At 54.9% G+C, this 26,478-nt stretch overlaps 1 protein-coding gene across 3 annotated transcripts; it reads left to right on the forward strand.

Annotated features, from left to right (window-relative positions):
• The first annotated feature begins 1,908 nt into the window (after positions 1-1,908).
• On the forward strand, positions 1,909-26,456 carry ISM2 (isthmin 2). 3 transcript variants are annotated; one of them, XR_012650707.1, is made up of 7 exons: positions 1,911-2,807; positions 17,651-17,911; positions 18,407-18,758; positions 19,615-19,755; positions 20,274-20,351; positions 20,873-21,854; positions 21,923-26,456. XR_012650707.1 is itself a non-coding variant. In XM_075030083.1 (6 exons), the coding sequence occupies exons 1-6, from the start codon at positions 2,670-2,672 to the stop codon at positions 21,388-21,390; spliced, it is 1,482 nt and encodes a 493-aa protein (XP_074886184.1). In that variant the 5' UTR covers positions 1,909-2,669; the 3' UTR covers positions 21,391-26,456. The 3 variants fall into 3 exon arrangements, 2 of the variants coding, with proteins under 2 accessions (XP_074886184.1, XP_074886183.1); XM_075030083.1 differs by having other exon boundaries at positions 1,909-2,807; positions 20,280-20,351; positions 20,873-26,456; XM_075030082.1 differs by having other exon boundaries at positions 20,873-26,456.
• Positions 26,457-26,478: the final 22 nt, after the last annotated feature.

Raw genomic sequence — 26,478 nt, forward strand, 5'->3', positions numbered from 1 at the left:
TACCAAGTCACAGTACTTCGTCTTAAATTGCACTGTATTCTTATGCCTCTGTGTTGCTATAATGTACATATATACTGGATTTTTTTGTAGATAAGACATTTTAGATAAAATTTTTAAATGGGCTTCCCCCAAAATATTTTATGCCAGATGTCTAATTTTTTTTACACTCGGGATTAACATGAAGTTGGATGCTCTGTGGACAGGGAAAAGATAAATGGATGGTATATTGGCTTTAAAAAGGTAACAATGCATGTTTAAAAAAAAACAACAAAAAAAACCACCAGAGAAAAAACTGCTTGGGGAAAAAAGATCCATTCAACTATATTCTATGTTCTGCATAATAAAGACTTTAAAAAAAATGCTGTATTGTGATTTTTTTTCTTAATGCTAATGAGGCTTTTCCACTGTTAGGGAGACCAAACCCTCTTCCCCTTCCTTCCCCATCCCTTTACCACCCCCACCCCCAAAAAGCCAACCCCAACACCCCAGTTTCATACTGGCATACCTGGGTAAAACCATAGCCTGGCTGAGAGCTCAGGTAGATCAGTGTCTTCCTCTAGCCTTGGACTCCAGAGCTAGGAAACCTTGCATGTGAGATGGATGCTTAGCTGTTTCTTATCAGTTTCGGATCCATCGTACAGCAACAGTCCTGATGCACGGTCTGGAGAAGCTTCTGTTGTGGAGGGAGAGGTCTGCAAGTGTTACTGCTGTTCCTGACATGCAGCACTCCTGCAACTGCCTGCTGTAGCTCTGTGCTAGCCAAGTAAAGCTGCCTCTGCTCAGAAGTTGGGCTGCTATCAGCTGTTACGCTGCTAATGAGATGTTTGAAAGGGCTTCTTGATCCATCTTGCATGGAATTCTTGACCACACATCTGTGTTGCAGTCTGTGTCTTGTTTTAAACATTTCCTTTAATTCATCTCAGCCCTAAGTTTGCACAAGCCAGATGTTGGCATTTGAAAAGGAGGTGCAGGTCCTGTTTTTAGCTGTGGGTGCACAAATAGGCCCAGGTGATTCACAGGGTTGTGCTAAGGCTCCTGTAGAAATGTTGGACTTTGTTTTTTCCTGCTAGGTGTCCCTTTCTGGGGTCTGTGCCAGCACTGGCACTTTTCCTCAGCGGGCTGCAAAGCCTCCTTTCAGTGTCTTTCCCTAGTACTTCCTTCATAATCATTTCCCTAGTAATTTCCTTCACAGGCTGATGAACGCCTGTGGAGATCCTGGAAAAGATGCTCTCTAGATCCCAAGTAAACAGCCACACCGTATTTCCAACGGGCTCTGGGGGCTAGGAAAGATGCTGGCTGCGCAGGAGGGAGCAGATCAATGAATAAAGGCTTATTTTGAGTGGTGGCAACTTCCTCCGGCGGCTCGGGAACGGCCGGAGCTTCCACCGGGGAGCACAGAGCCCCGTTTCTGCCCGCCGCGGGCTGGCCCGGGTCTGGGGGCGGCCCCATCCCCGCTCTCCAGCGCGGCGGCCCCAGCCCCGGCGCTGCAGCCCGCGGCCCCCGCCCGGAGAAGGGCAGGGGGGCGGCCTTTGCAAGCGGAATCCGGCTTTCCTCCCCGGCGGCGAGGCGGGAGGCTTTGAACCCCCCCATGCGGCTGAATCCCCCGGCCGCGGCCCGGCTCCCGCCCCTCCGTCCAGGGCGCCTCCATCCTCCCCGCCTCATGCGGCCGGGCCGGAGCCGCCGGAGCCCGCGGCCGCCCCGTCCCGCCCCGCCTCGCCTCGCCGGGAGGGCGCTGCCCCGGCGCTGCGGCGGGGCTCCCCCGGAGGGAAGCGTCCGGTGCCGCGGGGCTTGTGCAAGGCCGGCGCCGCCGAGGCGAGGCGAGGCGAGGCGAGCCGCCGCCCGGCAGCGGAACAAAAGAGCCCCGGGCCGGGCTGGCCCCGCCGGAGGGGCAGCGCCCCGCGGGGCACCGCGGGCTGGAGGGGGTCGCGGCCGCCCGGGCCATGCAGCTGCCGGGAGGGGAGGAGCGGCCGGCGGCGCCCCGGAGGGGGCAGCGCCCGGAGGGAGCGGGGCGGAGGTCTGGCAGCGCCGGCAGCCCCCGAGCGGGGCAGGGGCGCGGCGGGGCCGTGCCCGGGGCCGGCTGCCGCGCCGCTCGCCCGGGAGGGGCTTGACCGCGCTTCGTGCGAGAAGGAGCAGCTCCCCGGGGAGCGGCGGGGAGCGCCCGCCAGCCCGCCCTCCGGTGCCCGGCGTTGCCTGAAGAGCGGCGGCAGCACCGGGGCGCGACTGGGCGGGGGGAGGAGAAGAGGAGGAAAAGAAATCAGATTGCCGAAAGGATTAGGAAGGGGGGTGGGGAGGCGAAGCCCTCTACCCCCCCCCCCCCCTCCCGCCCCGCACACACTTGTGAAGCTTTTCAGAGTTACCCTTCAGCATCAGTGGCACCGGCAGGCGGGCCCGGGGGAGCAGCGACACCGAAACGTGCTCGGCAAACTGCAAGAGAGATCAGAGGGGAGCGGAGGGGAGCGGCCCGGGCCGGCGGACCCTGCCCCGGCCTCTGCACGCACCCGCGGGGGACTGCACTTCCCGTCAGCGATACTTTATATTTTATTCTTTTTAAAAATTTCCCCTGCTCCTCTCGCTCTCTCGAGGAAGGACGGGGGTTGTAGCGTTGCGGGCAGGCGTGCTGCCGGGCCGCCTGCCCTGGGCGTGCGAGGTGGGGCGAGAGGGAGGGAGAGATGCCTCTGATGAGAGGGAAAGTCGTGCTCGTCCTCGGCTTCGTCTTCCTGACAACCTTCCTGGCTGCGGTGAGGGGGCTGCCCGTGAGGAGACAGCGCAGCGGCAGCCCGAGGGAGAGGAGCTCCAAGCTGGCGGAGGTAAGGCAGCCTTTGGGGAAGGATGGAGAGCTGGCAGGGTGCTGGAGCCAGCCCTCCTCAGCCTCCGCGCCCTCACCCGTGCCCGGGAAGGCTGAGGGGGGCGGCCGGCCACCCGGGCGGCCATCGGGGCTCCCTCGGAGGCGGTGGTGCACCCCCGAAGGGAGCAGCACCTAACACGTGTCCCCGCGGGCAGGCCGCCCGCAGCCCCGGGAGGAGAAGCGGCGGCGGGGAGAAGCAGGGCTTCGTGCCTCCCCGCGTCGGGGCTGCCTCTTCGCTCGCTGAGGGGCAGAGCCCTTACCCGGCCCTGGGGATTTTCGGGCGGCCCTGGGGATTTTCGGGCGGCCCCGGGGATTTTCGGGCGGCCCCGGGCCTTTGCGTTGCACGGAGGCTGCGGGAAAGGGGCTGCTTTCGGTGCTAGGAGATGGGGGCCGAGTGCCGCGACCCAGCGCGGGGGAAGACCCGTTGCCTCCAGGGGGCAACAGCCCTCGGAGGAGCGCGGAGTCCGGCCGCAACCCGACCGGCGGTAAAATGAGCAAGGTTGGGGGCTCGCCAGGAACTCCACGACTCCGCTGCTGCAAAAATCAGACCTGACGGACTTCAGCCACCATCTCTCCTTCCCGCTGCGACGATCCTGGGGCAGATTGCAGAGTGGTCGTGCTCCGTTCCCGCCCCGGCAGCATCCCCCGGGCAGGCGGCCTCGGGAGCCCCCACAGCCCGGGGCGGGGGGGGGGGGTGGTCCCGGGGCCGTACCTCTCGCTCTTCTGCGAGCCGGATCCTGGCCAGCGCTGGCTTCGGAGCGCGGATGGTGGAAGGCGAAGCTTCAGCGGGCAGTAAGGGACCGGGCAGACTGGGAACCAACGGTGGGAAGGGAATGGGGAAGAAATAAACTAGCAGGAGTAGGGGGAGAAGGGTTTGAATAAGACAGACAACTGAACGGTTAAAACAAGCTGTTTCCATCTTGAAACTGTTCTCCGGAGAAAAAGTGGTTCAGGCAGCAGAGCCGTGTTTAAAAAAATACCCTCTTGAAGAATGCTACTGCTAAAAGTGGATGACAGGAATAAGTGGGAAAAGTGGTGATGGGAGAAGGCTGAGCAGGACAGGGTAAGAGCAGCTCAGCCCTTGCTGGTGATACACAGCATTTTGGGAAGCAGCAGGTTTGATCTGCACTGTCAGTCAGACTGTCGAGTGATGGGAATATACCTTACTGCTAGTTATTGCCAACACATGGTGCTGATCTGTGGAGGAATCATGCTGGCAGCTCCTGTCAGATGCACTAAACTCCATTCTAGCATGAAATCCAGGGAACAAGTGTGAAGAAGGAATCTGCCACATGGAAAGCCTGGCCAACAGGCAAGAAAGGGCATGGGCTGCATCCAGCCAAGTACCACCAGTTGAGTCTAGTAATGGTTTTGACTGGAGTGTGGACCAAGCAGATGCAAAGAGGACTGCTGGGGATGTTACGTGCTATAGCGCTGGTAATACGATGTTGGTGCTATACTTTGCTTGTGAAACTTCAAGCGTAGAAGTAGATGCCGGTTTGCGTGCCAGACGAATGCCAGGCAGAGTGTGCTTGGGCTCTGGCTGCAGAGGGAGTAGGGATTTACACTTGAAATCTGGGAAAGTATTGCAGCCCTGTGGCAGGGGGCATAAGACAGGGACAAACTGCACGTTAGGAAGCTGTGCAGGTCCTCACTGCAGGACCCTGCAGAGCAATCTCGGGCTCCTTTTAATCTGACGTCTAAAATACATCGGGAAGCAGGGCGAGCTGCTGTCAGTCCCAGTTTTGAGTGGTTGTGAATGGGGAGCGTTGTGTGGCCAGCCAAAGATCACATACGGCACTTACACAGTGCAGCCTCTGTCCCGGGGACCTTTGCTTCTCACAGAAATACAAACATACAAGAAGTTTATAGGCAAAGGTTTGAGGGTGGAGGTTAGGTTAGGAGCAAGGAGGAAGATGAAGAATGGATTCCTCTGGGGGGGTCTGTTGGTACTCCTGTGCATACTCTGCATCCCCCGGGGTACTGGCTGCACAATTCACATGGCAGGGAGAAAGCATGTACAGGCATGTGTCTTCTAGCTGTGTTTTGGGAGGAAATCCTCTGTTTCTGGTGCATGCGGGGGAGAATTTGGAGTAGTCATGCCCGGCTGAACTAAAGCGGAGAGCACAGCACAGTGGTATGGTGGTTAAAAAAAAAAAAAATCCAGAGTGATTTTGGGTCATACACACAGATGGTTCCTGTTGCAGTGCTGATAGGTCCTGTCTCTATGGCAGCAGGGCAGCCACAGCTGGAGTATTGGTTACACTGGGTAATGCCCTACAGATGTGGGTAGAATGAAGGGGGCCGGGAGGAGAAAAATAGAAATGTCGGAGCAGACAGACAATCAAAACCATTAAACAATTACATAACTTGGATTTATTTTAATTTAACATCTTTATTTAAAGCAAACATTTTTCCTTGGTTCAGAATCGAATGGGAATTTTTATAATATGTGCTGAGCCTCAGACTTGCACTTCTATACTGAAATAATTTAGAAGAATTAAAACCATTAAGGTTTTCAGTAAATTTTTGAGTTAGAAAGTTTTATAATTGCAGGAAGGATGGAGGGAACACATGCTTTATCTTTGGGTGATAACCTTACCGGTATGTCCCAAAGTCCTGTACCTCAGTCAGGATCCATTACTTCCAGCCATTACCAAAGGAGCAAGCACTTGGATTTACATTTTCTCAGCTGTGATACTGTGCAGAAAAGCTTTGCCTGAGTTACACTGAGCCCAGCAGAAACAACAGATGTAGCAAGAATATTTTCTCTTTCTTCAGCCTATTTGACTGGAAGTTGAAAAGGCAGAATACTTTCTTTCCAAACTGTGACTGAAATCTAATGAGATAGATTTGGGAGGAAATCCTCTGTTCATTTGGAGGCTTTTTGGTGATGTGTGGGAAGACAGGTGGGCTCTGAAGCAGCAGGCAGGTGTACAGCAGGGTTTTTAGAAAGTGCTTTTGCAGGTTGGATGCATCACACTCTGATGTGGGCAGAAATGTGGCAGGTCCAAGCACTGACCCACACCAGCGGCTCTTCAGATTTGGGTGACTGAGCACTTGGAAAAGCTTGTGTCCCTTGTGGAGACAAGGGACGGCTCATCACATTGCTTAATGGTTTGTTTATTTAGGAAGCCAGGGGGCTTAAATGCAAAATATGTTTCGATAAACTCACTGGATTTCAAAATATTGGCTTTGAGCATTGTTAATAGATATTTGGATTCTTTCCGACTGATACCAATCGGTTCCAGTGCTCTTCTAGTAAATCGAAAATAGCTAAAGCTCTAACGTGCTAGAAATATAAACATTAGAAGTGATTACATCTGTATGAACCAACACAACTGCTTCAATAACTGTGCATAGAAATAATAGTACCAGCGGTAACGGTGATGGGGGTGTTGGTAGTGAGCATCCTGGCTGCGATGGGGTGCGGCAGAGCAAGCCAACAGTGTTTTATGGAGGGTCCAAGCCGCCCAGCCCAGCTCTGGTGGGCTTGGCGGGTGCTGCTTCGCCGGAGGGAACAGCTCTGAGAGAGTGTGCCAAAAGCAACGGCAGCGAGCTCCCTGAGGCACCCGGGGGTGTTACTGCAGGGCTGGGACAGGGGCAGGGTGAGAATCCAGGCTGGAGCTTGCTGTTGGAGTTCCCCTGGTCTGAGGCTGCGAGCAAAGCAAATCTGGCGCCTGCAGTAAGAGATAACGGAGGGCAACAAATAAAATACCAAGCGTAGCATGAGGGCTGTAGCTGGCTGCGAATCAGTGGGTTTGTACAACACCTGGTATGACTGGCTCCTGGCCCCTGAGAAAGAAGGAAACGAGTAACAACAGTATGTATTATTTACTGATTACATCAGGCAGTGAGAGTAGCGATGGGAAACGAGGTTTGAAACTGAAGGTCTACAGCAAGGTGTTTTGCTTGCTCGTTAAAAATCATTGGTAGCGGCCTTGATTTAAATCGACCTGCCCTGTGCGTAGGGAGTCTGAGTGCAGAGGAGTGCTTAAGAAAGAAATTGTATAGCAGTGACGCGACGCCTGGCTGGAGATATCAGCAAACGGAGAGTGAAGGAACTTCAAGGCGACGTGGCGTGGCTGTACTAGATTAAAAGTGTTAAAGGGAAGCATCAGCTGGGCTTGAGTGGAGTTCGTCAGGAGACTGCAAGTCGGGGTAGCTCTGTCTTGTGGGAGTCCTCGCGTAGCCTAGACACGCTGCCTGGGGACACCAGTGGGGTGATGATGGGCTGGCAGGAGCCCAGAGCGGCTCCTGCCTGCGCAGGCATGGAGGTCTGCGGGAGCCTCCCATGTGCCTCCCCCCAGCTCTTGGTCCCTCTCGACTCCCCCAGGGCCGTCTGCCCGCGAAAAGGATCTCGCTGTCCCCAGAGCCGTCTCGCCCGGCTGCAGATCTCCAGTTCGCCTCGTCACCCATGTCTGCCCTGCGTGGGGGCACCTCGCCGCTCTGCCACCCCGTCGGGAGGGCTCAGCCGGGGTGCAAGTGGGCGGCCGGGTCGGTGCTGGCTGCCTGCACAGCCAGATCCCCGCGGCCACTGCGGGCTGTGTCAGTAGCAGAGTCATTTTGCTTGCGGATGTGCTTTTTACCTTTTCATTTCTTCAGCAATTAAGCGTTCTTGTCCCTGGCTTTGTCCTTGGCGGAGGTCGGATTTGTGGGTACAAAACGTGCACTGAAGCATCCTTCCGCTCTGAAAGGGGCTCTTTGTGCACGGGGAGGTGCTTCGCCCTTTGTAGCAAATTTCCTTTTGAGAGTGCCAAATTATCTTAGTCAACACAGTTGAAAACCCTCCCGCCCTGGGGCTGAGGCAGGAGCAGAAACAAAGGGGAGCTGGGTGTAGGGAAGCTGCCCGACAAGGGGGCTTCTTCCCTTTTCACTGCACAAATAGGTCTGCTGCGTTCCTATTGTTACAATCAAAGGGGTTCCTGTAAAAGGCACATGTAAGGGGAAGAGATTAGGCATAAATCGCTCCACGGGGCATTGCCCGGCCCTCTCTCTGAGTTCCCCAAAGTGTCCGGCTCTTGCAGACCTTCTCCTTAAAGGCAGACGGGCTGGGGGACTCATCCTGCCTCCATCTGTGGTCCCTCCAAGCCCAGTGACGGCATGGAGGGAGTACGCTGGGGATTAATTCCTGCTTTCCTCTTGTCAGGGTTTTAGGGGTAGGAAGTGCAAGCCAGGGATCTTCTGTTTTCCATAGTATCAATAAATATTCTTGCACTCAGAATAATCCCCAAAACAAGATGCCCGGACACTTCCCATAGGGAAGCCTGAGGAGAATCTGAGCTACAGTGACGACAGCAAGGTAGCCCGTGCCGTCCAGCTCCTCCAAAGCAAATGTTGTCAGCCAGAAGCTTGGTTTTTGTATAAAATACCGGAGCTTGTAGCCAAGAAGCAGGGAAGAGATCGCAGCCGTGTTTCAGTGTGAAAATATTTCTGTTTCAGACAGAAGCGTGCAAAAGCGCAAGGACTTTTTTTTTGGCAGACCATTTTTGCAGGGAATCTTCATTGGGCTGTTGGATGCTTTTATGTGGCCAGCTGTAAAAGTCAGCCTGCATGGTGTTGCTTCCAAGCAGTTCAGTTTCTGCATGTTCCCTGTGTGCAGGGGCTCCTGGAGCTTGTCTGAGAAGCTGTTATGAGGTATACATCATCTCAGTACTAATGAGACGAAGACACCAAAAAGATGGTGACCTACCCGCCTCTGAGTCCCAGGTGGCTCTTGGCATGAAGGGCACCAGTGCAGGGGGCTGCAGGTTGGTTTAGTCTCCTGGGGAAGGATACAGCTTCAAAGGGAACACAATGCAGTAAATTGCTGCCTTCTGCTGGTCCCCGCTGCCGTTGGATGGGTGCGAGGTGGGGACCTGCCTGCAGACGGCCAGGAAGTGCCCGTGCACAGAGGGAAGAGGTGGTGAGGCGTGGGTTTATCTTGGATTAGGAGCTGCTGGTTGGCCCGGCCTGCCAGGGCCTTATCAAGCGCGCCGGACTTGAGATGCAAGGCAGGGCTGGGAACACGTCCCCAGCCGAGGGAGCCTCCATCATGTAGGGCGCAGTGGGAGGCTGGCGCATGGCATGGGTACGGTGCCCTTCAGGTGAGCCGTTCCCCATCCCAGCCCCAGCAGCTTGAGCCTGGGGGCGAGCAAGCCAGCCCGGGGTCTCTCCTGGCAGCTGAGCCCCGAGGCGCTCGCCAGGCGAGGGAATAGTATTTGTGGCATGGCCGGGAGGTGCTGCAGGAGGGGTCCCACCAGCGGAGGGCAGCACCTCTTCGTCTCCCTGGGATGTCTTCTCTTCCCCACCACTTTGGGGCTTCCCACTGCTGCCTTCCCTGCCCTCCCCTTCGCCTGCATCTGCTCCCGCAGCAGCCAAAATCCCGGGGGAGGCCAGCGGTGCAGTGCCACGCAGCACCTCCAGCAAGACAAGGTGTTGTACGGATGTCTTCACATCCACTGTTCACCCCCACCCCCTCCCCTCTGGGGGCACTGCGGTTGCATTACATGGTGAAGCTGGCTGCTCCTTAAAAATTGAAGATCCCCCTTAGGGGACCATCTAGTTCTTCTCTCCTGGGGAGCATCCACAGCGTGGCCCCCCTCATGCCTCCAATGGAGGAGATGCAGGGCTGCCCAGAGTTGCTGTGGGCATCTCAGGGTTGGCTTGGCTTCCTCCGCACCTGGGAGTACAGCTTGGCTATTGCATGTCTGTGCCCACCCTGGGGACCAGTCCTGGGGTTGCAGCAGAAGTCCCACTAGGAAGTGACTGGCCAAAAGGAAGAGGGGGGCTCAACTGGGGACTAAGATGCTGGGGAAGTGGGGCTCCCAATTTGGATGTGCCCTAGCTTTCCTCTGACTTTGGACTTGACTCTGCAGCCCTACAAGCCTCATGCTTCCATCTGGTGGGGGAAAAAAAAGTAATTATTTTTTGGTGATTATTTTTTCCTGGAAAAGCATATGAACAGGTGAATTATGAATGACACAGACTGGAGCCACAGAGGAAGGTTTCCCTACACCAAGACCTTTTCTCCACTCCACACTGACATGACAGAGTCATTAAATCCTGCCGCTGGGCTGGGGAGAGGAGCTGCGCTCACCCCTGGGCTGGGGAGCTGCAGCCAAACACCTGGGGCAGGGGCTGCTGGCTGCACGTCACCCCAGCTTTGCCCTTTTGGAAAGCCGAGATGCAGCATCCCTGCCTGGATCCCTTCCTGTGCAGGCTGTGGAGATGCTCCTAGTCCAGCTCAGGTGCCCATTTTGTCTGTTGTTGAAGGGATCCCCGATGGATTTGCATCTGTTTGGTTGGCTGCCTTCCCTGCCCCTCTGCCTGTGGGGGGTGGGGGGCAGCCTGTGCACCCTGCGTGGGACAAGGGGAGTGGGTACCCCCTGCACTCCCACCTGCCCTGTGTCCCCCCCCTCACTGCAACCTCTTCTAGCAGGCTGGGGGGGGGGGCGAGGGGAGGCTGGGGTTGGTCTGGTCCCTCCTGTTTCTGCACTTGCTTTGCTATATTTGGGGTTTTTTCCTTTTGCAGATTTGCCTGGGCTGAGGCAGGGAAGGAAGCAGCAGCTGGAGCCGTCAGAGGCTTACAGTGTGCAGGCTAACAAATGTGGATCATTAGCTGGAACAAGTTAATGGTTACTGAAACACATGGGGTTTAGAGCTGGAACAAGTTAACAGCAACTCAGTCCAATGCATTAAGAGCTTATGCGTATTACAGCTCAACTATGTTAACAGAAAACATGTGCCCTAGCAGAGGCATTTGCCAGAGAGCACCAGAGGGTATGGATGTGTGTCTGTTTACCTCTCTGAGGGACCTCTCTGTGTAGTCCCTGTTCCTATACCCACTGCTGTGGTCTATCTGAGCAGCTCCCAGCTGGTCTCGCTGCAGCAGAGGTCTCAAGGGTATCTTCCTCCTCAGGTAAGGGTGCCTTGCCACCGGCTGGGTTCCTCACCGCAGGCACCACCTGTCAAGGGTCGGCCCTTGGACTTGTGCACTTAGGCAGAGTCTCTGGTGCAAGGACAGCCCTGGCTACTGTGCTGAGACATGTCAGTGGTGCTAACCAGATGCCCCAGCTTCTCCACTGCAAGGCCTGTGTGGCCCATCTGTGTAGGAGGCAGGGCAGTCCCTCCTGGGGGGCAGGTGGGGAGGAGAAACTGAGCTGTGGTGAGCCTTCCTGAGAGCCTTCTCCAAGTACAACATGGGAGACCTGCATTTATTCCTGGCCTTGCTGCAGGCTGCCTGAGAGACCAGGGGCACGTCATTTTCTTTGTCTGCAAAATGGGGGTTTTACAGCATTAGTCTCAGTGGTAAAGAGGGAGAAGATACTCATGGTAGAGAAGTACCTGCCTGTGACACTGAGGAGGGCAACAGCCAGGCATGGCGAGAGGTGAAAAGCCGCCAGGCTCCTACTTGTCTGCCTCGTGTCACAAGTGACCTGGGGAGTTGGCTGAGGATGCCACGGGGAAGTTACTCATCAGCACGCCTGCAGGAGAGCCAGTTGCGGTAAGCGGGGCCAGGCTGTGCCAACAGGGAAGCTCAGTGAGGAGCACTGACGGCAGCCTGGCCAACTGCCCTGTTTTCAGTCTTGCACAAAGTCAACTATGTCGCATCCTTGCTCCTTGCGGTGCTGCATGCTGCTGCTTCTCTGTGTTGTGGTGTCTTGTGCTCCAGGGCTGGCTCTGCCTCAGGGGCAACCGAGTCACCAACCTTGGAAAGAGTTTTGAGATTACAGTTGTCGCAATTGTGAGACATGAAAACAAATGAGACATGAGGAAGCCTTTGATGCTGCCTCCTGCAGCTCCCTACTCAAGACAGTTGGGCTGAAGCTAATTGGAAAAGAGAGTGATTCCATATGATCTAAAGTATTTTGGTAACTGCATGAAAATTATAATCATGAGGGCATAATAATTATCTGCACAGCCCACAGTTTGCTGCTGGCTCCTGCTGGTCTGTCATAAACAGGATCTGCCCACGCAAGCGTGATAACCAAGTGCCTTGTCTGTTCCATGAGCACTTGCAGACCTCTCCCAAAACCTAAAGGGAGATGCTTGTGTCTTTATTTAAAAAACAAACAAAAACGGCACTCAAGTGCGAGTTGACCCTGATGTGGACCAGTGAGTAGAGCAGTTGGAAGATCATGTGCCACTTGTGCCACAGCCACTTTGTGGGCAGGAATGTAACCTAGGGCAGAAGAAGAGGGAGGCAGCTGGAGGTATCCACTGCCTTAAATTACCTCTGGCAGATGTTCCAGAGCTCACCTATCAAAACCCTGAGTGATGGCTCCTGCTAAACTACTTGCCTATAAGTCTAAAGGTGCTGTGTCTGATCATTGGGATTGTGGCTCAGGAGGTCTTACACACAGTAACAGGCACTGGGTGACATCTTTGCCTTCCCCGTTTTCTTGTAGGTACCCACCCAGTTCTTGACACCTCTAGAAGCACACTGTGCTTTGGTGCAGTTCTGGGAAATCCGTTAAGCAGGTGATGAGCTGGTGGGCAGCAGAGGTCACTTGCCTGATGTGCATCCAGTGGATTTTCCATCTGGCTGAAAGACTGCCCGTGGATGGGTAATGTGCTGATGGATGGGTTATGAGCCAGGAGGATCAAACTACAGCCCTCGGGAGGCTAAGGCGGTCTCAGCTGGCTGGGCTAACAAGCCCTTTCTTTGAGCAGTGTCTGTGGTGGGGTCATCAAGGAGAGAGCATGCTCAGTACTATGGGACGGAGGCAGCGTAGCACACTACATTTGTTCCTGTTGATGACCCTGCTGTTCAACTTTCCTTTATTTTAAAGGGACTTAACAGTGTTACTTGTTAGCACTGGAAGAACCTCCCCCTTTTCCCACTCCCACCAGCGAAAACTGTCCTGAGCCTTTCCACAAACTACAGTCCCAGACCTGCCCGCAGACAGGCCGGGCTTCCTTCTGAAGCAACCAACCAGCATCCCTCTGCTTCCATCACTTTACAATAAAACCCTGCTCTGGAGTTGTTCCTGCCTGGTTTCAGTCCGAAGATGAATTTTTTTTGAAAGCTCTCTCCAGATCTTTGCAGCTCATTTAGGTGAATATGGAAGGAAAAGTTTTATGGTAAAAAGAAAAAAATGTTCTGATTTCTATTTTGTACTTGGCTAATTTGTAAGTGGGCAAGTTTGCAACAAACTGCAGGACAGATTTTAAAATAATTTTGCAGAGAGCTTGGGGGAAAGAGTAGGAAGATGCTTGTGTAGACTCAGCTCTATTTGGGAAAAGATCAATAGTTCCTCTGCTGGGTTCTTTTTTCAGTACAGTGTGGTAAAACTGTTCAAAGGAAGCCTAACACAAGCAGTAATGATTAAGCAACAAAAACCCCCATTCCTCATAATTATAGACCACTGCGATACCGGCCTTTAGCAAATACGTCATTTTCTTCACTGCAGTGCTAACAAACCCAAAGCACAGCCTGAACGTTGCCTCTGATCTGACTCCCGTGTGCACAGGTTTCTTTGCTTCAAGCTGAACGAGTTTATGTACCTGCTAATTGGCTTGGATAGGGGTGGGTGGAAGCTGCATCCTCTGAGCTTGTCCTACGCCGGGGACTTGCTTGTTCCACACTGCTGATGCACAGGCTCCAGCAGTGCTTTGCTCCCTGGGAGTTATCTCAAGTGTACTTGGCTTGGGTTTAACCCCATGATAAAGAGCAGGTCTGCTTAGCAATGTACATAGTTAGAAAGAGCACTGCCAGTGGGTTCACTGGCAACTTGCACTGCCTACGGAGATGCTGAGAAATGTGCTGGAGGGACAAGTACCTGTGGTTGTGGTGGCAGCACAGTGGTGTCCCTGGTTGCCAAAGGACAGTACAGCACAGGGACTAGTCTGTTGATGTTTTCAGGTTTTAAACTGCTGTAGGATCTGAGATGTCACATCTCTAATAATTTTTATGTAAGAGCTGCAGCATCTGAACAGCAGTCGTTTGCTTTCTTAACCCAGGTTCAGTTCAGAGTCTTAGAGAAGTATATAGCAAAATCACAGATTTTAAGACCAGAATAAATCACTAGATCCTTGAATTTCTTCCCTAGCACAGATGTGGTACATATGTGTTGAGCCCAGTGACATGGGTTTGACTGTCTCCACAAGAGATACTGCAACTTTCCTTGTTAGCTTGTTCCTGTGGTTAATCACCTACAATGTTAAAAGCATGATCCTTATTCCTCAGCTGAATTTGTCTGGCTTTGTCTCGGATGTGTTGGTTCCTATTATGTGTTTCTGTTCTGGATTAGAGAGTCTCCTTTGCCTGATGGCTTATTGCCTTAAAGAACTGGGAAATCAAGTCATTGCTTTCTCTTTTTAACATAACAAACAAATTGAATTGTACAAGTCTTTCACTGGAAAAGTCTTTCCATCCCTTGACATGGTTTTGCAGCTGGTCTCTTCACCATCTTCAGATTTCCAAGCAATTTTAATAGAGGTGTGTGGACTAGAAATGGGAAAACATCGGTCTTTAGAGAAATGATGTGTGGCCTTTCCCCACACCTTTTCCATACACCCTGTCGCCCATGTTATGTACAAAGTAGGCATGACACTGGGGTAAATTGCTGACAAGTTCCTTCCCTTTCCTAACATCTTTGCTGAGCTTGTGCCCCAAGGTGTTTAGGTGGTCAGTCCTACATGTGGGAGAGCCTGGATTATGTAGGAAGGGCTCCTGGGCTGGTAGGGAGGTGGGTGTGATCCTGCTTATAGCCTTCAGTCTAAACATGGTCTTCACAAATGGAAAGTGCATGCTTTTTCCCAAGTGCTGCCCCAGAGTTTCCCTCAGGTTCCTGCCCTGGAAGCCCTTATTCCCAGCCAGGCAGGATATCCCAAGTGTATGCAGGAGGACCTGCAGCAACTTCCCCTTTGACTTCTTCCTTTGGTGCTGGCTGGTCACAGGAAAAGGCTGGAGCTCGGCTGTGAGATATTGACAGCTTCCCGGCACTGCGTGCTCTGCTTCTGTGGAGTGGTGGCAAGTGTCCTTCCCTGGCAGCAGCAGGAGAAGGGAGCTGCTGACAACCAGCTCTGTGACAGTTTGCAGCCTTTCTCCTGCGCTCCGTGGAGAGCGGGGGAGTGGAGTTTTCACTCTGCACGGGCCAGCTCTTCTCTTCCCCTAGCTGATGCACTGCAGTGGCTTAGCTCCGGGCTTGATGGCTTTATCCAGCTGTTCTCTAGGCAGGGCAGAGGAGAGGGTGTGTGTCACGTGGCAGGAGTGCGATCCTTGAGGGCAGCTGCCTGTGTGGCTGGCAGGAGCCCCTTGGTGACACGGAGAAGACACATCTGCCCGTCAGGATCATGGTGCCATGGATGCTCTGACCTGGAGAGAACACTGGGCCTCATAAGACATCGCTAAAATCCATGGCTTGATTGGCTGGGGCAGGGCAGTGAGCAGGACGTTGCTCAGGAGGGACATCTTTTGATGCAGGGACAAATTTTGACCCAGCAAAGCCTTGGAGTGATGCAGACATTAGCAGGAGGGAAGGGTTGGGTGGTAGAGTGCAGTGACTGTCGCTGAAGGACTCTGGGCCATCCAGGGCAGACACCCCCGGGGTCTTTGTGCCTCCGGAGGATTTAGGAGCCAAGGGAGCTCAGGGCGAACAGAGCGACACTCTCACAGCCAGTTCCCCTGGGGCAGTTTTACATTTTCCCTGTGGGAACAGTACTCTGAATTTCTTGAGCTTGTTTGGGCGTAAAATCTGAATTAGGCACTGAGTGTAAGTTTGGAGACTTGGAGTCTGTTCCTGGCTCACTTGCTCTGATGTCCTTGGGTGAGCTTGGATCTTGTTGCTAGAGGAGACCTTGCTTTCCATGTGTATTAAATTTGGGTCGTCTGTGAAATGAGCTTACCCAGCCCCGAAAAGCTCATTGCAAATTAGGGAGGAGCGCCAGCCTCGCAGGGCTGTTGGCAGCCCCTTGTGCAGGGGTTGCGCTGGGCACGCGCAGCTGGCAGCAAACCCAGCACCGGCAGGTGGTATCATGTGGCCAGCATGGGGACATGGCCAGGTTTGCCTGCTCAGCCCCCCCTTGCTGTTTCTGCTCCACCTGGACTCCTCCTTGCTGCCTCCCAGGGAGTCTCTGGGCACAAGAGGAGACTTGGCAAGGGGCTGAGACACTGGGAGACAGGCTGGAGCAGAGCTCTGGGCATCCTTCCCATGGGTCCTTCCCAAAACCGTTGCGGTTTTGGATGAGGGCAGAGGGAGCTGGGTGGGGAAGGTACAGGCAGAGGGGTCTGTCTGTGCCCATGTTTGCTGCCAGCAGTGTCACAGGAGCTCTCCTGGCCAGGGAGAGGGGTAAGCCCCAAGCATACCTCGCCAGGCAGCACAGGCTCCCTCCTCCCCGCAGCCCTCTCTCCTCTGGGCCCATCTGGTGAAGTCTGTCACCAGCCTTTCCCCGCGTCCAGCCCGCTCTGGGCAGCAGCCAAGGGACCAGCAGTGTCCCTGCTGCTCTTTTCCCTCCCCCAGGGACTGGGGGGTCGAGGGCTTTGATGTGCGGGCACAGGGCTGGGGACAGGCTGTGTGCGCTCATGAGAGCCTGGCCAGGCTCCAGCTGCCTTTGAAGTGCTCCAGTGATCAGGATGAAAGGGAGGGGAGTCCTTCCCCAAACCATCTGGCTCTAATTGCAGGTAGAAATGCCTCTCTGCATCCCTCCGTAGGGAGGGGGCATGCCGCTCTCTTCGTTAATCCCACGGCTCTCAGCCGGGCTGGCGTGAAGGGCGAGAGCTTGGGAACAAAAGGGGGTTTCAGCTGGGCAGCCAGAAATAGGCAGCCGCTGGCGGAGATGCTGGGGGTTTGGGCACCTCTGCTCCCAGCCTCGAGCTGCAGGGCTCTGCAGATCTTCCCAGGGACAGCCCGTGCTGCGGGGGGGCTTTGCCAGTTGTTCCCATCTCCGGTTTCTCGGGCGCACTGGAGCCTGCTGGCCCTTTGACTCGCACTCTTTCATGCCAGCGCGCGCTGAGTGCGGGGACGAGGAACGTGGGAATTCGGCGTGAGCCCGGCCATTTGGCAGGGTTCGCTGGCCGCCTCCCCGCATTACCGGCTGGCCGGTGCTGCTGCCCTGGCAAGGGTCCCTGGCTGCTCCCCCTGCGCCTCCTGGGCAGGGCTGGCCCCAAAGCGCCACGTGCCACCACAGCAGCAGCCACGGTTAGAGCCATTGGCAGCGCTGGCAAGTAAGTTTTTTTGTCCTATTCGGCTGGGCATCTTCCCTTTCCCAGGGAGAAAAAGGTAGCTGGGTTATGTCTACCAGCAGTTTCTTTCCCTCCTTGTGGTAGCCTTTGGGCAGCATCCAAAATCTCAGTTAAACCTGTGTTGCTTGAAGTCATCTGCCCTAATACCTACACCACAGAACAACTTATTTAGGTGAGGTTTTCCCCTTTGTCATAAAGCCCTTGTTATAAACTTTTAATATAAACATATAAAATTATTAAATGTGAGCTCTGGTAACTGTGAGCAAAAGCAGCCCTTGCCATTATCCATCTCCAGGGACCAAGCAATGGCCAAAAAGGGAGAGCAAGAAGCGGAAAGCCAGGCAAGATGGGCAGTGGGATAGCAGAGGGGTGCAGAGAGAGTGGTCGTGGGGATGGGAAGCACCAGCCTGAGTCTACCTGTAGGTTGTTCAGGTGCAGTGGGGCCAAGCCCTGGCACAGCAGAGGCCACTGGGTATTAACTTGATTAATTAACATGTTAATTACGGCCTTGATCCTGCAATAAGATGGGGTGGAAGAACCATTTGGTGGAGGAGACCAGACTCTCCTTTACTGGGCAGCGGTTTGGTCCCCACACAGCCACCCTCAGGAGATGTCCTCACCACCTCTTCCCTCTCCAGGTCTCTGCCTCATCCGACTCCCGTTCGGCGGGGAACGAGGAGCTGCCACCATCCGGCAAGGCGCGGGGGCTGAGGCGGAGCGGGCAGGCTGGCCCGCGGCGGCACAGGCGCCGTGGGGTGGCTCAGCCGGCTGCCAGGATCCCAGCGGTGCCCCAGCCCAGCGGTGCTGGCCGGGAGGAGAGCCTGCCCTTCGTGCTGGACCTGCAGAGCTTGCCAGGGCTGGCCAACGTGGACCTGAGTGCCCAGAACCCCAACATCCAGGTGGGAAGCAGGTCTGGGCGGGCCGCGGGGGGATGCGGGCGAGTGATGCATGTGCTCCCCAGCCTCATTTGATTCCCTAAGAGGAAAGATCTCGTGAGTGGGGTCCGTGTGGCCGCTGCCATCTATCTTCTTGGTAACTACCAGATGCACATAGCTGGCACAGACAGGCTCCTTGCCAGGGGAACTTGCTCATGGCCCTTTCCCTGCCCCCCACAGCCCCTCTCCGTAGAGCATGAGCGAACACTCCTATGGGGGTGACCTCTCAATTTCCGAGGGTGGTGTTGGTCCCTGTGGGTGACCACCAGCCCCCCTGTGCCTCCGGCTCTGCCCCTGTGTCCTGGTTTCAGTCCCTCTGGATAAGGCGAGACCTCTTGCGCTCATGGCCTGGTCCTGCAGCCCAAAGCATCTCTGGCCTCTTGGGCAGGGGCATGGGCTGGTAGGTCTGTCCCAGGGCTGTGCCCCAGCTCACTGCCCTGCCTCATATCTGGCCTCCAGGTGACCATTGAAGTGGTGGATGATCCTCAGGCTGAGATGGAGATGGACTTGTTGAAGGAGACAAGCAATGACTGGTCCCTGACATCCTCTGAGTGGCTGTCCCACAAGGACCTCTTCTGGCCCCTCTTCTGGGAATACACCAACCCCACTGAGGAGGAGGAGGAGGATGCGGAGGAGGAAGAGGATGACAACTTGGATGTAGGGGACAGGGAGGAGGAAGAGGAGGAGGAGGAGGAAGATTACACAGCAGAGTATGAGGAGGAGGAGTCCATGCTCAGTGGGGTGGGTGGTGACTGGGACCAGCAGTGGCCTGGGCAGAAGAACTGGATCTTTAAGGAAAAATATAATTATGGTAAGTCCTCCTGGGCATGTGCAGCTGCCCCGCAGACCAGCACGGCCCTCCCCTGCCCTGCCTGACCCGCAGCCCTGTCGCACTGCAGAGGGAGCAGCTCCGCACCAGGGATCACAGCACACTGGTGCTCAGCTCCTACTTAAAAAATAAGCAAGCATGCCAAGGAGCAAGGCTAGCACCCAGTTGGTGCTGCCAGCAGTCAGACATGCCAGCGTCCCAGCGGGAATTGCCCTTGCATGTAATCAGACTGGAGCGTGGACTCTAGTGAAGACATGCTCAGATGAGAAATAGGGTGTAAATGTTTAATGGCAAGTGCTGCTGCCATTAATGCAGGTCCCTGCGGTGGCACCAGTGCCGGAAGCCTTTGCCACAGGTCTGGGTGCTCCCCAGGAGAGGAGCTGCAGAGGGTTAGACGGCAGGTGCTGGTGGGCAGACGGGCCAGGGCACCACAGCAGCTCCCTCCTGCAGCTTCCCAGCCATGAGTCCAAAACCAGTCATCCTTTGCTAACACATGATACTTCAGCATCATGGCCAGTGCGCTGGGCAGGTTTGGTGAGGATGGGGATGGGCAGCGATGCCTGTCTGGGTTGGTACAACCATGAGCAAAGCTATGAGAACGAGAGCCTTTGCTTGGAGACGGCTTCCCTGGGCTTGCAAGTGAGGACAGGGTTGGCCAGCTTGGCATCACATGGCTGGGCACCTCCATGTGCCCTGGGCAGCACCGGCCCTACATCCCTGTAAAGTACATCTGAGGGACAGACCAGAGCTGCGGGAGGTCCCGGGTGGCTGCTGGCTTCCCTCCTGCTGAGGCTTTGCTGAGGTCCACCATTCTCTACCTCTCCCCTGCCATGCACAGACTATGAAGATGAGGAGGAGTGGAGCCCGTGGTCCCCTTGCAGCATCAGCTGTGGCAGTGGGAACCAGAAGAGGACCCGGTCCTGTGGCTACGCCTGCACAGCGACGGAGTCGAGGACCTGCGACCTGCCACGCTGCCCTGGTGAGCCCTCGGCCATACCAGTGCTTGGGCACTGTCCGACCCTGGTGTGGGCTGGTCCCCCACCACTGCAGGCTGGGCATTGCTCATGCTTCAAGAACTAGTTATGTTTAATGTTATCTGGGCTAATGACCACAGGGCTTTGTTTCTGTGAAGAAGCTCTGATGGGGCTTCATGGCTCCCCAGGCAGTTACATGGTGCTCAAGGGTGGCAGAGCTGGTGTCCAGCTCGGTGGGTGACTCCTTGCACCTCTCTTACACTGGGAGCTTGAAATCCTCTCCTGAGGCACATTGAGACCCAGCTCCATCCACTGGGATTTGCATAAGCCACAGCCTTGGGCGGGTCTGTGCTGTGTGTCTTGCTGCTGGCCCTTCCTTCCAGGCACAAGACCGTGTTGCCAAAGCAGTGGTGAGAGAGGGGGTGGAAGAGGAATGGTGTCTGGTGCCCTTACGGAGGAAAAAAGCCCACCACTTTTCCTGGTGTTCAGCCTGGCTCTTTGGGTTTTTTTCTCCCCTCTCAAGGAGCAGAGGGGGAAATGGTCTTCCCCACAGAGGAGACGCCTTTCAAAAGTGACAACACCACAGAGCTGTTCAACTCAGGTCAGCCTCCGCCTCTGCCTTGCACTGGGGGCTTCGGTGCCAGACCCCACGGGAGGTGTAGCTGGCTGGTGGGGAGGGCTCTGCCGAGGGCTCCCGCATCTAGTGTCCACACCTAAGTCACCCAAACCACTGCCACATGCAGGCTTTGGCAGTCATGCTGGGAGACCCAGTTCCTCCCACAGGCCTGGTACAACACTGTCCTGCTTTGCAGTGCAGTGGCCGAGGCCAGCCTGCCGAGTGCCCTCTCCCATGGGGGGATGCTGCCAGCCCGGCCCCTGTAGTGATGGGTGCCCCAGGCAGAGCCCCCGCAAGGGCAGCTCTGCCCCAGCATGAAACCCCTTCCCTCTATCACTGCTTCGGGGATGGAGCCTGGGTCCAGCTCGTCCCAGGAGCCCGGCTGCTCCTGCCTGGCGGTTGCAGGCTCCGCTGGTGGTGCTGGCGAGGCTGCAGGCAAAAGGCAGCTGAGTAAAGCGGGGTGCGGGCTGCGCATGCCCTCACCCTTTCGGTGCCCTCCCCCCCAGAGGTGGACAGCTGTGAGAAGTGGCTGAACTGCAAGAGCGACTTCCTCACCAAGTACCTGAGCAAGGTGCTGACGGACCTGCCCAGCTGCCCCTGCTCCTACCCGCTGGAGGCCGTCTACAGTGCTGTCAACCTGCGGGATGAGCAGCAGGGCAAGAGCTTCCGATGGCGGGACGCCAGCGGCCCCAAGGAGCGCCTGGACATCTACAAGCCGACGGCGCGCTTCTGCCTGCGCTCCATGCTCTCCCTCGACAGCACCACCCTGGCTGCCCAGCACTGTTGCTACGACGAGCACACCCGCCTCATCACCCGCGGCAAGGGGGCCGGCGTCCCCAACCTCATCAGCACTGAGTTCTCCCCGGAGCTGCACTACAAGGTGGACATGCTGCCCTGGATCCTCTGCAAGGGCGACTGGAGCCGCTACCACGCCGTCCGGCCCCCCAATAACGGGCGACGGTGTGCTGACAACCCCGCCGAGGAGGAGTATCTCTCCCAGCTGCAGGAGGCCAAGGAGTACTAGCCGCTGCCGTGCTCAGAGGAGACACGGCCACCGCCGGCTCCCACCCTGGCCCAGCCTGGCGAAGCCCCGGCCCTGCTCATGGGCTTCTCGCTGGCACCGGGCAGAGCGGGGAGGATGCGCCATGCGTCTCGTCCCTTCAGAAGGGCACCTTGGCTCCCCTCGGGTTTCCGAGGGCGCTGGGGGTTATCGCGGTGCCATCCCTGCCGTGCCACCCGGGGTGGTCCCGCACCCCAGGATGCCTGGGCTGGCGCGCGGTGAGCCGCAGGGGATGGGAGGCATAAAGGGAATGGGGGGCTGCTCCCGTCTGCTTTTGTTCTCTACAATCTTTCAATGCAACCTGAAAGCTGAGCGTCTGCAGGGCGAAATGGCCTCAGCTCCTGCTGGCTTCGCGCCCCATCTGAGGAGCTGGCCTGCTGCAGGCAGAGCTGCCTGCTTTTGCCTGTACACCTGACCTGCACACGCTGGTCTACTTCTGAAACTGGGGGGGGGCTCCTCCTAGGGAGGGGCAGGGCTGTCCCAGCCATGTGTAGAGTGGGGCCTCCCCTCTTCTCGGGTTTTTGCATGCACGGTTGGGAAGGAGCAGGGAGAGGCTTAGCAGGGCTTCATGGGTCCGGGACGTATGTGCGGCAGGAGGAGACTGGCTCACCTGGGCTCCCTTGGCAAGGTTACCTTGCCAGTGTGGCTTTGGCTGTGAAAGGGAACACTGGGTGCCAAAGCCAGACACGGGTGGACCTCAGAGGAGGTCAGCATGAGGGGGACACCACCTGTGTGCATTTCAGCCCCTCTGCCTCAGTGTTTGGGGGAGCAGGGTGGCAGCACCCATGCAAGTCCCACCACCCCCCTGCCTCCAGGCCTCAGCTCCCCAGCAGCCCCCGCAGTGGGTTTCAGTGCTCGGGAGTACCCGTGACCCAGCTCAGCAGAAGGTCCTGCGTTTCCCACCCACAGCCCTGCTGGGGGCAGGAGGCAGCTTGGCTGCTGCTCGTGCCGTTGCTGGAGAGGAGCAAAAAGCACCGAGCCAAGTTCTCCATGGGATCGGGAACAAGTCAGGTGCTGCTGGGAGCACCCAGCGTTGCCCCTTTCTGGTCTGCCGCTGGCCTTGGGCCCTGCTCCATGCTGCATCTGCCCAAGTCCCCAGCGAGAGGGAGCCCAGAGAAAGCGAGTCGTGGGCGCACACTGCGCTCCTCAGGCTCTCTGCCTGGCCAGGCGAGCAAGTGTGGCTCCAAAGGAGGAAGACACACACATGCTAATAATGTCAATACCTGGTGTCTGCAGATCGTGGATCATGATGGTCTCCATTGGTGCTTTGGTCTTGCCTGGGTTTTATTCAGCTTTTCACAGATCCATGGGCAGTTTCTCCCAGCATATTTTGGGAGCTCCCCAGTTTCCCACAGAGAAGCTAGGCTGAGCACCTTTATCCCTGGACGTTCAGTTGTGAAACCTGGCAGAAACTGTTCATAGTTTTATTTAGCAGATTTTATGCATCAGAGGAAATAAAAGAGCAAGTCAAGCACACGTAAAGAAGAATGGAGTAATTTCTAGACTAGAGGTTTCATCCAAGGCTGTTGGCTACTCCATGCTTTTCTGCAGGACACTTGGACAAAAAAGCATCTGTCTGGATGCAGAGCTCCGTGGTTGACTGTCCTGTTCTAGGTTTGTCCTTCTTGCAGGAGCTTTCTCCAAGGCCAGTGAACATCCATGGTCTGATAGCTCTTTGGGAAGTCTTTCTGGGAGTGTCTTGTATATGTTGAATGTATGTTGATCCCTTTGCCTTGGTTACTGATAGAATATTGCATCCTTGGTCATCAGTACCTAAGCCTTCATTGCTGGTAAAACAAAAGTATTAATGAAGTTATCACTGAATTATTCTGATTTAACTATTATTCCACGCTCGTATCCCTAGACTCCAGTCATGGGTGCTATCAAAACTATGTAGACACCGTCAATTTCCCAACAGGCATGCAGTCTGAGATGACCAGTGTTATGTAAAGGGTGAGAAGGAAGACACAACCAAATAAGCATGGATGGAGACGAGATCCTGGTAAATTTTCATGACCATTACATGTTCCCTAGCCCAAATGGTCACTTGCTCACTTGTTTCTGGTAAAGAGGTAGGTCAAAAAGAGGTGGTCAAGTTTGGGTGGCAGTGATCTGGTGGCTTGGTTCTGGGAGCCTGGGATGTGTGCGGGGAGGCTCAGCAACAGACATGGAGGCATTTGTATGGGAAGCAGACAAATTGAGCAGCCAAGGCCATGAAAGAATGAGATTGTTATCTTCTGTCATTTGGTAGAGCAAATTCATATTTCCTCTCCCATATCATATATCATCATTAACTTCAGCAGACTGTCAGAGGAGCTTATTTACCATCAGTGCACAGACTTCTTTAAAACAACCTCCCATTAAATGTGCCTAGTCTCCAGTATTAGACCCATGCATGGAAGCAGGACCTCTGCAAACAGCCTTTCTTGAAGGAGACTTTCAATAGCTCAGCCAATTTGTTTGTTAGACTGGCTGCTTTATGGGGAAGTGCTTTTGTAACAAGGACTGTTACCCAGGATTTGCACCCTCCTGCTCTTTATACTAGGTATGTCAACTAGTCTAACGCCCCAAAAAGAAACTATAATTTCTGTAATAAACAGAATTCTCATCCAAGGGCAAGTAGAAAAATTTCTTGCATTGAGACCCCCCCCAAAAAGCTTGTTGAAACCCAAGTGGCTGTTCTGCCTTGCTGCCTCTATGGTTTGGATGACACAGGCATGAAGTGGAGCATGAGAAACAAGAAGCAGTGTTGTTCCTCATACAAGCACCTTATGTACTGGGAGGCTTTGCGGGGCACCACGAGAAAAGTAGACATCAAGCAAGCATTTATTTTTATATCCCATCAAAGATTCTGTCCAGCCCACTGCTATTTAAGTGATGAATCTCTAAGCTTCCACTCCTTAAGTTTATTGTGGTTTTTAATATAAAATATATATAAAATGTCTTTTATTCCTACAAAATTTCATAGAGAAGACTTCTTTATTCTGATGCTGCAATAAAGCACTTTATGTATGTATGTGTTGCTGATGTCATTCAGTAGGGACTGAAGCATATGTTGCTATTTGTCTTGGTTGAAAGGGATGACACTATGTTGAATGCTATGTGTCTTGGGTCCCCAGCCCCAGCTGTACTGCAAAGACCCTGGTGGCTTTGCTCCCTTCCGTTAGTATTTGCATTTGATGGTGTCTGGCTGCAAGAATCACGGCTAACAAAGACTGTCCGGAGCCCGCTGCCACAGATATTAGATATGCGAAGTGCTGCTCACGGGGAAGGAAGCTTCCTATGAGAAGACCATCAGGGTCAGTGCTGAGAAGAAAATGCATTGCCTGTGCCTCAGCCCTGACCCCAGGTTTTATTCCATGCTTGGCCTAGCCAGAGCTGGGTGCTGGCCAACCTTACACCATCACACTGCTTTAAGCAGGTATTGAGCATGGGAGAGGGTGGAAAAAAGCCCAGCATCATCCCAGCTGGAAAACCGGTTTGGCAAACCACCTCCAGAGCCAACAGCTAATGATAGCAGGGGGATTTGCAAAGCTTTCCAGGGATCACAACTTTTTGTTGCTGTTAATTTGCTGCATAAATCACGACCACTTCCAAGCTCTTGCTTTTTCCAGCTGTTTTCCCTCCTTCTCTCTTGCTCCTTTTGCTTTGTGCTGGCTGCACATCTGTCAAGGGTTATCTGCTACTCCAGTATGGGGCTCTACTCCACAGCTGCCTCGCACCATTGCTGGCCACTGCCTGGGTGGAGCAGGCAGCTCCTCTTGGTGAAGGCTGCTCTGAGCTTCCCATTGGTCTTCCGCAACATCAAAAATACTGCTGCATGGATCCCGAGCCAGGGGGAGCAGGCTGAGCTCTGCTCTGCAGGGAAAGTAGCACAGAGAAAATCACTCTTTCCCTGGAGGGCCAGCCAGCAGTTACTACTGTGTATATAAGATGCCTAATATGCCTTTATCCTCTGCAACAAGGTCTTTGCTGTGCTGGATGCTGAGCCCTGCTCCGAAACTCCTGGGCTAGAGAAGTCGCACGCCCAGAAGATGGAAGCAGGAAGAACTGCTTCCCTAATTCTGCAGGTGCTCAAGACCTGGAGATACCACCTGAAATCATGGAGTGAGTCTGCAGCAGAGTCTCAAGCTGCACCTTTGCCCACTGCTTTGAACACAAGACTTCTTGACCAGTTGAGTTGTCTTAGTTTGCCAGCCTGGACTGGAGCTTCATGCGACTCAGCTGTACCAGTTCCCTGGCATCCAACTTGCAGCTGAGTTTAGTCTGTACACAGAAGGAGCTGTGCCCAGATTTTGCTACGCACAACGGTAAGCATGTGCTTGTCCCTGCTGACCTCCCCTCTTGGCCCCAGATGAGTCAGGAGCAAACTATGCAAAAAACCTTTTGACTGAATGACACCTTGAAGGCACGGGTGAGTGGTCAGCTGCCTGGGGGACAGGCAGGGTGAGTGCAGCCCATCTCTCAAGAATGCACGTGAGATTTCATAGAAACACCTTTGCAGCAACAGAGATCCCATTAGCTGTCTGCTTTTTTTCAGGGCTCCTGCTCCAAGAATCTGCTTCTTGGAAAGCACACAAAAAGCCCAGCTGGGCCCAGAAGGAGCCACTTTGGGAGGAGAAGAGTTTGGCCAAAGCCTATGGAGCAGACCTGAACTGCAAGGCCTGGCCTTGGCCTAGGAAGAAGCAAAGTGTGGTTGTGATGGTCTGTGAACCTTGAGTTAAAACTGAAGCTCTCGAGAGGGAAAGAAAAGAAACCTTTCAGGCACCTCTGTTCCTGGTCTGTAAAGGGACCCACCCCACTCTGTGGCTGCATCAGCCCTCCGGGCTGGATGTGCTGGTGACACACAGCCACCAACTTCCCTGTAGAAGAATTAAAAAAAAAAAAAAAATCACACTAGCTGCAGTTTTTCAGCAGTAGCCCTACTGACCACATCGTGAACACTGGGCAAGCAGGAGCTTGTGGCAAGACCTGGTCTCCTGGGCTTTGCCTTCGCCCTGAGTGTGGAGAATCTCCCCGCAGCTGGTCCTCAGCACCTGGCAGAGCCGGTCC

Source organism: Buteo buteo, chromosome 6, assembly GCF_964188355.1.
Source record: "Buteo buteo chromosome 6, bButBut1.hap1.1, whole genome shotgun sequence".
In the NCBI taxonomy this organism is placed as follows: Eukaryota; Metazoa; Chordata; class Aves; order Accipitriformes; family Accipitridae; genus Buteo; species Buteo buteo.